The sequence below is a fragment of the Mus musculus genome, chromosome 11 (genome assembly GCF_000001635.26).
Source record: "Mus musculus strain C57BL/6J chromosome 11, GRCm38.p6 C57BL/6J".
NCBI lineage: Eukaryota > Metazoa > Chordata > Mammalia > Rodentia > Muridae > Mus > Mus musculus.
Window position 1 is genome coordinate 28853096 of NC_000077.6, and position 15018 is coordinate 28868113.

General features: G+C 40.1%; 1 protein-coding gene across 4 annotated transcripts in view; it reads left to right on the forward strand.

The window, feature by feature from the left end:
- Nucleotides 1–58: 58 nt before the first annotated feature.
- Efemp1 (epidermal growth factor-containing fibulin-like extracellular matrix protein 1) overlaps nucleotides 59–15018 on the forward strand; it is a 73590-nt gene continuing 58630 nt past the window's right edge. Inside the window, exons 1-4 of one of the 4 annotated variants that reach the window (XM_030245798.1) lie at nucleotides 59–229; nucleotides 1370–1459; nucleotides 14371–14419; nucleotides 14558–14944. In XM_030245798.1, the coding sequence (XP_030101658.1) occupies nucleotides 1379–1459; nucleotides 14371–14419; nucleotides 14558–14944 (517 nt within the window). In that variant the 5' untranslated portion in view covers nucleotides 59–229; nucleotides 1370–1378. Of the gene's footprint in view, nucleotides 230–718; nucleotides 822–1369; nucleotides 1460–14370; nucleotides 14420–14557; nucleotides 14945–15018 lie in introns of those variants that run through there. The other 3 variants (NM_146015.2, XM_006514660.1, XM_030245799.1) reach the window with 3 other exon arrangements.

The window sequence follows — 15018 nt, forward strand, 5'->3', positions numbered from 1 at the left end:
CTAGACCCCAACGCCAAAAGGCGCGCCTTCCCGCGTGGTTGGAAGCCTGGGCAGGGCGCTTGCGCCTCCCTCTCTCTCCTCCGCCCCCCTTCGCCCTACTTCTCCTCCCTTTTTCCTCCTCCTGTGGCTGCTGCTGCAGCCAGACCTCGCCAGTTCAGACCTACCAGGCTGCCCTCCCCTACGCACTCCTTCGCTGCCCGGGCAGGAAAGTTGCGCGGCCCCCCCGCAGGTAGGAGCCCAAAGCCGAGGTCGCAAGATCTGCGCTATACCAGCGAGAGCTATACCGGGAAGTATGGTAGGGCGACCCAAGAACTGTCCCCGACTGTGAAACTGTACAGAGAAGATGGAGGTGGACTTGCTGGTCTGGGATCACAATCTGTCAGCCTGTGCCAGTACTTGGGTGACATTTGTTGGGATAGGTAGAGTAAGCGCGCTATCAACCCAGAGAGTTTTGCTGGTGACTCTGGTCTCTAGGTTCCGTGACTGAGGTATGGGATTTGAAAGGCACCTGGATTGCCCAGCGGTTGGTTGGAAGCTAAAGCGCTCAAGGACTCCCGCTGACAGACGCCTTACATCTAAGAAAGCTGAGCTCACTTCCCTGCAGGCATCAGGCTAGGAACCCCCTCCCCCAAACTGGTTCCCTGTGCTGCAAAGCTGTCTGAAGTCCTCCTACCTTAGGCAGCCTAGACCCTGTGCATAGCACATTTTGAGACCTGAGAACGAGGGGAAAAGGGATCAGTGACTTTGAGCTGCTGATTGTGCGCCAAGAGTGTGTATGGAAATGGAGCTTTAAGAGTGGGAACTAGAGAAGTCACCCTGCAGTGAGTTAGAAGCTCTGTGGGGTATTCTATCGGGAACTGTGAGATCGATAGCTCTTCGAGTTTTGTTTGGGTATTTTAGACTTTTTTTTTTTAAGACAATAAAGTCTGCGGGCATATAACTGATACTGGTTTGCAGGTATCTTTCGCTGAGCTGGGTGGAACTTCAGGTACAGCTGAGCCGTGGGTGGGTACTCTACAGTTTCAGAAAATAGACAGATGCTGCGCCCCCGTTTCCACCTCCAAGGGGGAAGAGGGATGGAATCGATCATATTCTATATCCCCTTTTGACTACCGTTTTCTGGAGCTTTATGAGTAGGTGTGGTATAAACACACGCTGAACAACCTTGGTACAGGATGGATGCAGTGAAGTAATGCATTTCTACTGTAGTTTCTCCTGTCTTGCTTATTTGGGTGGCTGGTGAGAAAGCAGACTGGAAGGAGGGTATTTGGAGCTCTCCATTCTCCTTTTCTTGTCAGTTTCTTCACTGATAAAGTTTTGATTTTCTAGGCAGTTGATACTAAACATCTCTTTGTCCCATTTCCCGTAGAGAATCACGATGTTGCAAACACTTTTCCTAACTATGCTGACTCTGGCGCTGGTCAAGTCACAGTACACCGAGGAAACCATCACATACACGGTAAGGCATGATGACATTTGAGATACAAGAATTGAGTAGTAGTCTGGGATACAAGAATTAACTGGTCTCTGCCAGGACAAGTGGGCAGTATTCTGCGAAGCAAAATAAATTAAACAACACTTTAATATGACTCAGGTTTAGGACTCCTGGTAAATCGTGCTGGGTCTTTTCAAAGGTGCATCTAGATCACCTGCGATGAATGGTTTGTAAGCTAGATGCAAAATAAAATGATTTGTGCAAAGCCAAAAATGAACTCTTTTAAAATTCAAATCTGTGTAAGCTCCATATTTCGAAGACATGCAATGAATTGATGGGTTTGAGGACTCTGGGAGCCTGGGTATGTGCAGATGCAATCAATATATGCAGAATAACACGCAAAGCAAATAAGAATGTATGGTGTAATTACACTAGCTCATCTGTGCCTGTCCTCGTGAAGTTCTCATTCTTGGATTCAGAAAGGCTGTCTATTCATGTAAAAGTACTGCAGATAGTTTAACTGTCACCAGCAGACAGTATTTGCCAACGTGGATTTAAAGCACACTGTGTGCATCTTGGTCTTGCAACTTCTATTTGCATCTCTGGCATTTCTTAGTCATATTTGGCCAGTTAGTTGCGTCAGTATAACCAATGTTTAATAAAATATTTAAAATATCATCTAATCCCTCCCACAGCCCTAAATAGACATGTCAGGAGAGGGCAGAGCAGGCTCATGTGGCTGGGATGAGGCCTTTGTTCTGTGTTGTTTTCTAACTCTCATTCAGTGTTCTGAGATGAATGACATTTGTCCTGGGTGAGTATATGAAAAACACATTTTCATACTTCTTTCCAATTCTTAAAATTAAGTAATCCTATTCAAAAGAGTATAAATGTTTTTAAAGTAAAACTCAGAAGTGAGCTAATATCAATTACTAATAATAAACATTATCTCACTTTTGCATCATGTTATCCCTAGAACAGTATTACCCGTCCTGCAGATGTTCCCTTCTGCTGCTCAGAACAACTGTAAATAAAATTATTGAGTAAAAGTATTGTGTTATTTTAACATTAAAACAAATAGAGGAAAATGAAAGTATGTGCTGTTTATCTTCAAATGAGGATGTTTTGTTATTCAGGTTAAACTTACTGCCCTCTCAGTGAGTTAGGATTAAATCGTCTACTTGTATATTCAGTAAAAGAGTTTACTCCTTTTCTGAGAAGTTGTCCTGGAACTCATTATGTAGCCCATTCTGGCCTTGAATGCATCATCATCTGTCTTAGTTTTCTAGGCAGATATTATCACTTGAATTGCTTATCTCATGCCTCCTCCATTTCCCCATCACCTACAACTTATTTGTTTTCAGTAGAAAGTATCCATTGTGGTTTAAGCCCTTCAATTTTAGAATTGTAATGAAGGCCTTCCAGATATGATGCCCATTTTGTGCTAAGAGATGACAGATTAAGCCTATTCTTTTTTAAGATGTGTACACCCATTAACAGATGATTAAAAGACCAGGAGTGACTATTCTTAATCACCTCAGTATGAGGTGAGTGCTATGATCCTTCCAACGCTAGAATAAAAGAACAGATAGGTTACCCACTTGCCTTAAGGCTGAACTGAAGTCTGGAAACTATCTTCAGGCTAGCCTTAATAGTAGAGCCATGTTAAATGAAGCCATGCAACATGCTTTATACCTAAAACAAACTACAAGTCTTCCTTATTTATCGTGCAATTATTCAAATGAGCTGCCATGTTGGCATGGTTTGAAAGCATGGCATCTATAAAACAGGCAGTCTTATATTCCCCTTTCATACTAGAGATAGGGTTCACTAACATACTATTGGACAAATATCTACATAAGCAATTCTTTCACTATCAAAGAAGTTTACATTATTTGTTTACTGAATTCAGCCTTCTGTATCACAGAAGATATTGTAAAGATCTACAAAGCTTTTAAATAACAGTATCATAGATTATACCAATCACTAAAGAAATAGAAAAGGCAGAGGTAGATAATGTTGGTGCTAATATAAAAGAGAATAACTTAATTCTGGGTCTTGATGGAGGTTCCGAGCTCAGGTTGTTCTAAGGAAGGTGTCACATTGCGAGGAAGGTCATTTTTAGAATCTGATGAAATTCAGGTAGAATATTCAGGATGGTGGGTCTTGTGGAGAGACAAGTGGTTAATAAAGTTATGAAGGAAGAAATTCCTGGGTCATATTAACCAATTAGCCATTGAGAACTGGTCTGGTTTTTTTTGTCCTGTCCTCTATATCTATTGTAACAGCAGAACTATGTTTCATATTAAAATAATCAAAAATGTAGTACATCTTGAAGTAAAGCTATTAAATGAAGGAAACAGTTGCTCTAGTGTATACCTAAAAGGGCAATTTAAAATTTTTAGTTATTCCCAAGTATAGTGAATTGAATCAAGGCAGAAGACTAGTGATCTAGGTGTCTGGACTTAGTTAATATTTTTCTTCCTTTTCTTTTTTAATTAGAAAAAGTTAAAATTTGGCTCTAACATTTTGAATTAAATTATAGGTATCCTACACATAGAGTTTCTTTTGGAAGGTTTAAAATAAATTTGAGCCTCTTTCAAATTAGGTTACTTTCATCTTTTTTAAAGACAGTGAAAATATTTAAGATTTTTAAAGACGTGAGCTTGGTCCAGGTTGGGTAGGGGGACTGAGTAAACAGTTATATCAAAAACATAATCGAAGTAAAGGCCCGATGTAATCTTAACCTGTACCCTAACTGCTAGGACTGTCCCAGCTAAATTCAAGTATCTTCTACATAAAATAGATTAGGAAGAGGGATCCCTTCTTTCTGGTGGGGTGGGGGTCTTCTTTTGACTAATTAGATCATCTGAATGTCCTTGCTTTCCACACTTTGCAGACTTACTGTGAAAACTCACACTTTTGGTGGTGGTTGCTTAATTATACATTTAGAGGACTGAGGGCCATAGCTAAAGTGAAATCTGTATAAAGGGTTCAATTAGTAAATAGACCTAAATGTCTATCAGAATAAGTTTTATGATTAGTATGTAACTTGGTAGAAATATCACAATATGAATAATCTTTTGCAACAGAAACTTCCCTAATGTTAAGACAGTGAGTACCTGGCAACTGAAGGCTTCACTCTAACGAAAAACATGTTTAACATTTGGAGAAATCGAATCACATCTTTTAAGTAACTCAATAAAATAATAAAATAAAATTTGGGGCAGTGAGATTGTTCAGTGGATAAAGGTGCTTGCTGCTATGCCTGAAAACCTGAATTCAATCCCAGGTCCCACATGGTAAAAGAGAAAACTGAGTCCCAACGGTTGTCCTCTGACCTCCATACGTGAGTCATGGTACATAGAAGACCAGATACATAAAAAACTAATTAAATAAATCCCTAATCTAGAAAATCAATATGTAAGGAAGCAGGAGGCTAGGGAATCATTAAGCATTTGCTATGCAAGTGTAAAGACAACAGTTTGGATCCCCACATAAGTGCTGGGCAAATATGGCAGTCTATCTGTAATTCTAACCTTGGAAAGGAAATGATCAGAGCAAGCAAGCTAGTGAGACTACACATATCAGAGAGTAATGGGTTTGACTGAGAGATTCTGCCTTACTAAGTATGACAGAAACATAAGATGATCCCTGGCATCAATGTCAGGCCCACACATGCATGTATGCACATACCTACATACACCTACACATGTGCAACCTAAGACACATACATGCATACAACACATATGTGAAAATAGAATGAAAAATAGCAAATGCTCAAAGAAAATGTATTGCTGTAAAGAGAGAGAGAGAGAGAGAAAGAGAGAGAGAGAGAGAGAGAGAGAGAGAGAGAGAATTAAGTATTGATTTCATTTCCTTCCATGCTTGGAATTTTGGCCATAATTAAGGTTTTTTTTAAATTAATTTATTTTTTTTACACTCCATATTTTATCTCCCTCATCCACCCTCCAACTGTTACACATCCCATACCTCCTCCCCACCCCCTGTCTCCATGTGGATGTCCCCACTCCCCACTCCACCTGACCTCTAAACTCCCAGGGGCCTCCAGTCTCTTGAGGGATAGGTGCATCATCTCTAAATGAATACAGACCCAGAAGTCCTCTACTGTATGTGCGTTGGGGGCCTCATATCAGGTGGTGTATGCTGTCTCTTTGGTGGTCCAGTGTTTGAGAGATCTCAGGAGTCCAGATTAATTGAGACTACTGGTCCTCCTACAGGATCACCCTTCTCCTCAGCTTCTTTCAGCCTTCCTTAATTCAACAACTAGGGTCAGCTGCTTCTGTCCATTGGTTGGGTGGAGATAGTTACATCTGACTCTTTCAGCTGCTTATTGGGACCTCTGGACCACTGGACCTCTCTTTCCTCAAGCTCTTCTCCATTTTTGTTCCTGCAGGTTTTTTTTTTTTTTTTTTTTTTTTTTAGAAAGAAACAATTCTGGGTAAGAGTTTTTGACTGTGGGGTGGCAACCCCATCCCTCACTTGGTGCCCTGTATTCCTGCTAGAGGTAGGCTCTGTAACTCAGAACATCTGTAAGTTCCCTCTCCCTACTGTTGCGCATTTCATCTAAGGTCCCTCCCCTTGAGTGCTGAGTGTCTCTCACCTCCCAGGTCTCTGGTACATTCTGGAGGGGCCCTCCAACTTCCTATTTGCCTGTTTCCATTCTTTCTGCTGAACCTCAGGATTTCAGTCCTTTTCCCTCCCCCAATACCAGATCAGGTTTCCCCTCTTACCACAGTCCCTGCTTTGTCCACTTTTCCTCCCATGTCCCTCCCCACTTGTGATTGTTTTCTTCTCTCTCACAAGTGGGACTAAAGTGTCCTCACTTGGGCACTTCAGCTTGTTGAGCTTTTAGAGTTCTGTGGACTGTATCTTAGGTATACTGTACTCTTTTTTTTTTTTTTTTTTTTTTTTTTTTTTTTTGCTAATATACACTTATTAGTGAGTACATACCATGCATGTCCTTTTGGGTCTGAGTTACATCACTCAGGATGATATTTTCTAGTTCCATCCACTTGCCTGCATAATTCAGGATTCATTCTTAATAACTGAGTAGTATCCCATTGTGTAAGTGAACAACATTTTCTGTATCCATTCTTCTGTCGTGGGACATCTGGGTTGTTTCCAGCTTCTGTCTATCACAAACAAGGACACTATGAACACAGTGGAACACATGCCCCTGTGGCATGATGGTGCATCTTTTGAGAATAATCCCAAAAGTGGTATTGCTGGGTCTACAAGTAGATCTATTTCCAATTTTCTAAGGAACCTCCAGATTGAATTCCAGAGGGGTTGGACCAGTTTGCAATCCCACCATCAATGGAGGAGTGTTCCTCTTTCTCCACATCCTCACCAACATATGTTGTCACCTGAGGTTTTGGTCTTAGCCATTCTGAATAGTGTAAGGTGACTTTGAACATTTCTTTAGGTGCTTCTTTAGCCATTCAAGATTTCTCTGTTGTGAATTCTCTGTTTAGTTCTATTACCCATTTTTTTTTTATTGGGTTGCTTGGATTTTTGGTGATTAGCTACTTGAGCTCTTTATATATGTTAGATATTAGGCCTCTATCGGATGTGATGTTAGTGAGGATTTTTTTCCCAATCTGTAGGTTGCCAATTTGTCTTATTGACTATGTCCTTTGCCTTATAGAAGCTTTCCAGTTTCATGAGGTCCCATTTATCAATTGTTGATCTTAGAGCATGAGACACAGGAGTTCTGTTTAGGAAAGTTCCCCCTGTGCCAATGAGTTCAAGGCTCTTTTCCATGTTCTCTTCTATTAGATTCAGTGTATCTGGTTTTATGTTGAGGTCCTTGATCCACTTGGACTTGAGCTTTTTACAAGGTGACAAATATGGATCTATTTCATTCTTCAACATACATACAGCTAGTTAGACCAGCACCATTTATTAAAGATACTTACTTTTTTCCATTGTATATTTTTGGCATCTTTGTCAAAGATCAAGTGACTGTAAGTGTGAGGTTTTATTTCTGGGTCTACAGTTCTATTCCATTGATCAATGTGTTTGTCTCTGTACCAATACAATGCAGTTTTTATCACTATTGCTCTGTAGTAAAGATTGAGGTCAGGGATGGTGATACCCCCAGCTGTTCTTTTATTGTTAAGAATTGTTTTCACTATTCTGGGTTTTTGCCTTTCTGGATGAATTTGAGAATTGTTCTTTCCATGTCTTTGAAGAATTGTGTTGGGATTTTGATAGTGATTGCATTGAATCTATATATTGCCTTTGGGAGGATGGCCATTTTTACTATGTTTATTTTCCAATCCATGAGCATGGGAGATCTCTCCATTTTCTGAGATCTTCTTCAATTTCTTTCTTTAGAGACTTGAAGTTATTGTCATACAGGTATTTCACTTGTTTGGTTATAGTTACCCCAAGATATTTTATATTATTTGTGGCTATTGTGAAGGAAATTGTTTCCCTAATTTCTTTCTCAGTCTCTTTATCCTTTACATAAAGGAAGGCTACTGGTTTATTTGAGTTAATTTTATATCTGGTCACTTTGCTGAAGTTGTTTATCAGCTGGAGAAGTTCTCTGGTACACTTTTTGGGGTTGCTTATATATACTATCATATCATCTGCAAATAGTGATACCTTTATTTCTTCCTTACCAATTTGTATCCCCTTGATCTCTTTTTGCTATTTTATTGTTCTAGCTAACACTTCAAGTACTACATTCAATAGATATGGGGAGAGTGGGCATCCTTGTCTTGTCCCCAATTTCAGTGGGATTGCTTAAAGTGTGTCTCCATTTAATTTAATATTGGATGTTGGTTGGCAGTAAATTGCTTTTATTATGTTTAGGTATTGGCCTTGAATTCCTGATCTCACCAATACTTTTAAAATTAAGGGGTGTTATATTTTGTCAAATGCTTTTTCAGAATCTAAGAAGATGATCATGTGATTTTTCTTCTCTGAGTTTGTTTATATAGTGGATTACGTTAATGGATTTTCATATATTAAACCAACCTTGCATCCCTGGGATGAAGTCTACTTGATCATGGTGAATGGTGGTTATGATGTGTTCTTGCATTCTGTTTGAAAGAATTTTATTGAGTATTTTTGCATGGATATTCATAAGTGAGATTTGTCTGAAGTTCTCATTTTTTAGTTAGGTCCTTCTGTAGTTTAGGTATCAGAGTAATTGTGGTTTCATAGATCGAGTTAGGTAGTGTTGCTTCTGTTTCCATTTTATGGAATACTTTGAGGAAAATTAGTATCAGGTCTTTTTTGAAGGTCTGGTAGAATTCTGCATTAAATCCACCTGGCCCTGGGCTTTTTTTTTTTTTTTAATTGGGTGGTTTTTAATGACTTCTTCTATTTCCTTGTGCGATATGGGCCTGTTTAGATAGTTTACCTGCTCTTGATTTAACTTTGGTATGTGGCATCTGTCTAGAAAACCATCCATTTCATTTACATTTTCCAGTTTTGTTGAGTATATGCTTTTATAGTAGGATCTGATGATTTTTTGAATGTCCTCCGTTTCTGTTGTTATGTCTCCCTTTTTATTTCTGATTTTATTAATTTGGATACTGCCTCTGGACCAGTTAGTTTGGCTAGGGGTTTATCTATCTTGTTGATTCTCTTGAAGAATCAGCTTTTGGTTTTGCTGATTCTTTCTATTGTTTTCTTTGCTTCTATTTGGTTGATTTCAGCCCTGAGTTTGACTATTTCCTGCCTTCTTCTCCTCTTGGGTGAGATTGTTTCTTTTTGTTCTAGAGTTCTCAGGTGAGCTGTTAAGTTGTTAGTGTAAGATCTCTCCAGTTTCTTTACCAAGGCATTTAGTGCTATGAACTTTCCTCTTAGCACTACTTTTATTGTGTCCCATAAGTTTGGGTATAATGTGTCAACATTTTCATTAAATTCCAGGAAGTCTTTAATTTCTTTCTTTATTTCTTCCCTGACCAAGTTATCATTGAGTAAAGAGTTGTTCAGTTTCCATATGCATGTGGGCTTTCTGTAGTTTTTGCTGTTATTGAAGCCTTAGGCCATGGTTATCTAATAGGATTCATGGTATTATTTCAATCTTCTTTTATCTGTTGAGGGTTGTTTTGTGACCAATTATATAGTCAATTTTGGAGAAGGCACCATGAGGTGCAGAGAAGGTGTATTCTTTTGTCTTAGGATGAAATGTTCTGTAAATATCTGTTAATCCATTTGGTTCATAACCTCTCTTAGTTTCACTGTGTCTCTGTCTAGTTTCTGTTTCAATGACCTGCCCATTGGTAAGAGTGGGATGGTGAAATCTCCCACTATTATTGTGTGGGCTTCAATCTGTGTTTTGAGCTTTAGTAACGTTTCTTTTATGAATTTGGGTGTTCTTGCTTTTGGGAAATAGATGTTCTGAATTGAGAATTTCTCTTGGTGTATTTTCCCCTTGATGAATTTGAAATGTCCTTCTTCATCATGCTTGATAACTTTTGGTTGAAATTAGAAATTAGAATGGCAACTCCTGCTTATTTCCTTGGACCATTTGCTTGGAAGACCTTTTTCCATTCTTTTACTCTGAGATAGTGTCTGTCTTTGTTATTGAGGTGTGTTTCTTGTATGAAGCAAAATGCTGGATCTTGTTTTCATATCCAGTCTATTAGCTTATGTCTTTTTATAGGTGAGTTGAGTCCATTAATATTGAAACAGATTAACGAGAGATGACTGTTGGTTCCTGATATATTTGTTTTGTAGGTGGCCTTATATGCTTGTGGCCCTCTGGTTTTGACTTTGTTGTAAGATGCTTAATATCTTGCCCTTTCTTTGGTGAAGGTATCTTCCTTTTGATGGAGTTTGCCTTCCAGGATCCTCCATAGGGCTGGGTTGGTAGGTAAATACCGTTTGAATTTGTTTTTGTCCTGTAATGTTTTGTTTTCTCCATCTATGTTAATTGAGAGTTTTGCTGGGTACAGTAGCCTGGGCTGACATTTGTGTTCTCTTGTAGTCTGCCTAACCTCTGACCAGGTTCTTCTGGCTTTCATAGTCTCTGTTGAGAAGTCTCCTGTAATTCTGATAGGTCTACCTTTGTATGTTACTTGGCCTTTTTCCCTTGCATCTTTTAATAGTCTTTCTTTGTTCTGTGCATTTAGTGTTTTGATAATTATGTGATGAGGAGATTTTCTTTTCTCGTCCCATTTATTTGGTGTTCTATAGGCTTTTTGTACCTTTAGGGCCATCTCTTTCTTTATGTTGGGGAAGTTTTCTTCTATGGTTTTGTTGAAGACATTTTCAGGTACTTTGAGTTGGGAATATTTGTTCTCCTCTATTCTGATTATTCTTAGATTTGGTCTTTTCATTGTGTCCTGAATTTCCTGGATGCTTTGGGTTAGGAGGTTGTTTGTTTGTTTGTTTGTTTGTTTTTTAATGTTTTGAATTTCTTTGACAGTTGTGTCAATCTCTTCTAGGTATATCTGTAATTCCTGACCTCTTTCCCAAGTTTTCCATTTCCAGGTTTGCCTTGATTTGTGTTTTCTTTATTGTTTCTACTTCCATTTTTAGGTTTTGGATCTCTTTATTCAATTACTTCACCCGTTAACCTATGTTTTCGTGTATTTCTTTCAGTAAGTTATTGATATCCTCCTTAAGGGACTCTATTATATTCATGAAATAGAATTTTAGGACAGATTCCTCATTTTCAGGGGTGTTGGTGTATTCAGGGCTTGCTGTGGTGGGAGAACTGGGTTCTTATGATGCCCACTTATTTTGACTTCTGTTGCTTATAATCTTGTACTTGCCTTTCACCATCTGGATATCCCTGGTGTTTGTTGGTCTGGGTGACTGTATGGAGTCTGCCTCTTTTGTCCCTGGGTTGCTTCAGGTTTCCTGGTAAGCCTGCAGCCCTTGCTATATCAGACCACCTGTGGGGCCTTCCAACTGGGGACTCTTCACAGGGGCAGAGAAGCTGCTGATCTGTTGCTCTGGCTGCAGTAGATCTCCTGGGAGGTCTTCAGACTGTTGGGTCTTCAGTGGAGCAGTCAAGCTGTTGTCCAACTGCCCTGAATGCAGCAGGTCCTCTAGGATGGATCAGTAAATGGTGTCTTCATGGGAGCAGACCAACTAGAAGTCTGCCCCAACAGAAAGGACAGGGCAGAAGGGATAGAAGGGACTGAAGGGGAGTGGTATTCGAGAGGACATGGGTTTTGGTGGGTGATGGGTTGTGAGTCCACCAGGCTCCCAGCAGCAGCTCCAGGATTTGGGTTGGGGGATGGTTCTTACGAACTGTTCTGATTGCAGCGGGTACTCTAGAATGGATCAGGGTGTGGAGTCTTCAAGGGTCCAGACTAAGTAGGAGTCTGCCCCAGCAGAAACAACTTGGTAGAATGGGTGGAAAAGACAGAAGGGCCATAATTAAGCTTTAATTACATTATAAGCATCTTTTATAAATTTTCCACATAAAGTCTTTTTTGTCTAACGGCATTTCCCCATTTTTTTAAACTTTCATTACCAACTACACATTTTATATACACAGCCTTTATATCTCTTTTTTAATCTAACAGCTTTTTTGGTCTAATTTTTAATAAAATCTCAAAAGAAATTATCTCTTAAATGAAAACTTAACAAATTTGAAACAGAAAACATGCATGTTGTAATCTGAATACCTAACTGTCATAAGTAGAGATAGCACAGTGATCACTATAAGCACACGGTGAAGGAGAAATTACATTTATTATGTAACCAAGCACAGGCAGGAGTCATTCATAAATGCCTTTGTGTGTCTTTGAGAAAAACCTCCAAATCTTAAAATGTTTGTAAACATATATACACATAATCACTGGTGCACATGCACACACCTTAATGTTAGGTATGCAGCACTTAGTTACAACAACTATGGGTCCTATTTAATTTTTCCTTGGAATATAGAATATCAGAAAAAGTAATTTATATACATGTGACACTTATGAAGAAAAGCAAAAACTATCTGTAGCATATAAATAAAATGCCACCACCCTGAAGTTGCATGGTTGCATTTAACCACAGAGAAGGGAAGAACATAGAGTGAAGTTCTGTGACTGAGCAGAGTGCTGCAGACCATGCCTGTAGCTGTGACCTGCAGGAGAACAAAGGGGTGTGGGCAGGATCCAGACCTGTGTCTCAGGTTTATAGTTCTGGAGACTGGAAGGAAAAAGAAAGGTGGTGAAGAGAATCTAGAGAGTACGGACAAAGTTTAGGAGCCTACTGATTGAACAGGGATTGTCAAGTTGCCAGGAAACCAGCAGCAGCTGGTTCTGCCCAATTTCAGAGCAACTCTAGAGGGAAATCCTACAGGGCTCCCCACATGGAGAGGAGAGGCCTTGAAGTGAGTGTTCATATGGGAAGCAGAGGCAAGTGGGAAAAGATGTACTGAGCAGCTCTCAGAGTAGAGGACATGGCAGCAGAGACCTGCCTGGAATATCAGAATGGAGGAGGGGGCAAAGGAAGAGAATCTGGTGGCACCATTATAGGAAAGACAGGCCCTGTTCTGACATGATCAGAGCAGGGAGTCTGGCTAGAGAAGAGGCAGATCTATTATCTCTCACAGAAAAAAAAGTTGCCATTCCCACCCAGCCAGTAAAAGAGGTTTTTGAGAGTGGACTTTTAGCAGAATGATTTGGAAAGAAGTGTGGATTGTCAGAGAGAAAGGAAGTTTCTAACCTTTACACTGCTGTAAAATTTTGAAATAAATATTTCTCCATTGAGAGGCGTTCAGAAAATTTATCATGTTCAAGGGACACCAGCTTCCTAGTAACCCTTCAACTTCCTTCTGGAGGAACAATAGATGTCTTAAGGAGTAAAAGCAAAGCAGAAAATAAGTATCTATAAACTCAGATAGTTTAGGATCACAGAGTCTAATCTAAACTCAGGGAACATCTGACCCAGAACCAGAGTTTTAGAACAAAGCCAACAGACAGACAGAACCCCTGGAGAACCCAAACCCCTCTCCAGTGGAGAATAGAGAGGGTTGGGATGGAGAAATTGTGGCAACCATAGAGAAATTCTCAAAGGATAATCTGTTTCAGTGATACCCCCTTATGAGTCACAGCACTGATATAAATGTTCTAATGTTTGGGGTTCAAAGAGAGATACTGAGATAATTAGTGGGAGAGACATTACCAGGCAGACATAGCATGGCCAAGGTTCTAAGATTTCAGGCCCCAGTGCATAGGCAGCATGTGGGGGCTCTCAGGAGAGCTCATAACCACATGTAGAATGATGACGGTCCCTTTACATATGTTTCAGAGAAAGGATAAAGTTTCCAGGCCAAGCAGTTGATGAGTAGTGCACAGTATATTAAAGCTGTCACTGTGTCTCTCATTCCTACAAGGCAATGTGAGAGGAAGGAGCATTGCATTATGTTTTGGGGGAAAAAATGTGAGACCTAGAGGATATGGTGAACATTTAGTTAATTTGTATCTATCATGTGGGTATATCCTAGTAACCCCTGACATGTTGGACTCCATTAGCCTGAGGATGCAGAGAGGAACAGCTACAATCAGGAATGACCTGAGTAAGCAGCAGTGGGCTGGGTCCCAATACTCTGATGTTCAGGAAGATTTGGAGAGATGTAAGAACTCAAGATGGGAGAAAACAGGGAACCCAGCTGTTCTTTTTTCAGTATTTGTTTTATGTAAAATTTATAATAGTAACTGGGGGAATTTAAAAAGATCAATCAGAAACAATGGGGAGAACAGTCTCTAAAAAGAACTCCAAAAAGATGGTGATGAACACACCAAAGATTCAGAGCCATGAAAAGAAGTTAAGGGAACTGAGCTTTTTAGACAAACTTGTCTCAAAGGGGAGAGTGTGGAACTGACAACCCCTCTCATTTCCCTAGCAGCAACCAGCAGAATAAATCTCTTATGATAGATTAGCCTCTTAGGGAAGCTGCTCATTGTCTCCTGGTTCCATGTTTGATGTTTTCTTTTTAGCAATGCACCGATGGATATGAATGGGACCCCATAAGACAGCAGTGTAAAGGTAAGTTTACTACTAAGACTTCTTATCCAAGAGCAGACCTCTGTGTTCATCTCATGTGGTCCTCTTCCTATCCCATGTGTCCTATACCACACTCCACCCTCTGAGAAGACTACTGACTTATTTTATTACTGACCACAGATATTGATGAATGTGACATTGTCCCAGATGCTTGCAAAGGTGGAATGAAATGTGTCAACCACTATGGAGGATATCTCTGCCTTCCTAAAACAGCCCAAATTATTGTCAATAATGAGCATCCTCAGCAAGAAACACCAGCTGCAGAAGCTTCGTCAGGTGCCACCACTGGGACTGTAGCTGCCAGGAGCATGGCAACCAGTGGTGTGGTGCCTGGGGGTGGCTTCATGGCCAGTGCTACTGCAGTTGCTGGCCCTGAAGTTCAAACTGGCCGAAATAACTTTGTCATCCGAAGAAACCCAGCTGACCCTCAGCGCATCCCTTCCAACCCTTCCCACCGGATCCAGTGTGCAGCAGGCTATGAACAGAGTGAGCATAATGTGTGCCAAGGTGAGCATGGCTTGTATTGATCCTCCTGGTGAGGGTGCAATAGTTAGCATTTATCAAGGGCTTCCCATACAAAG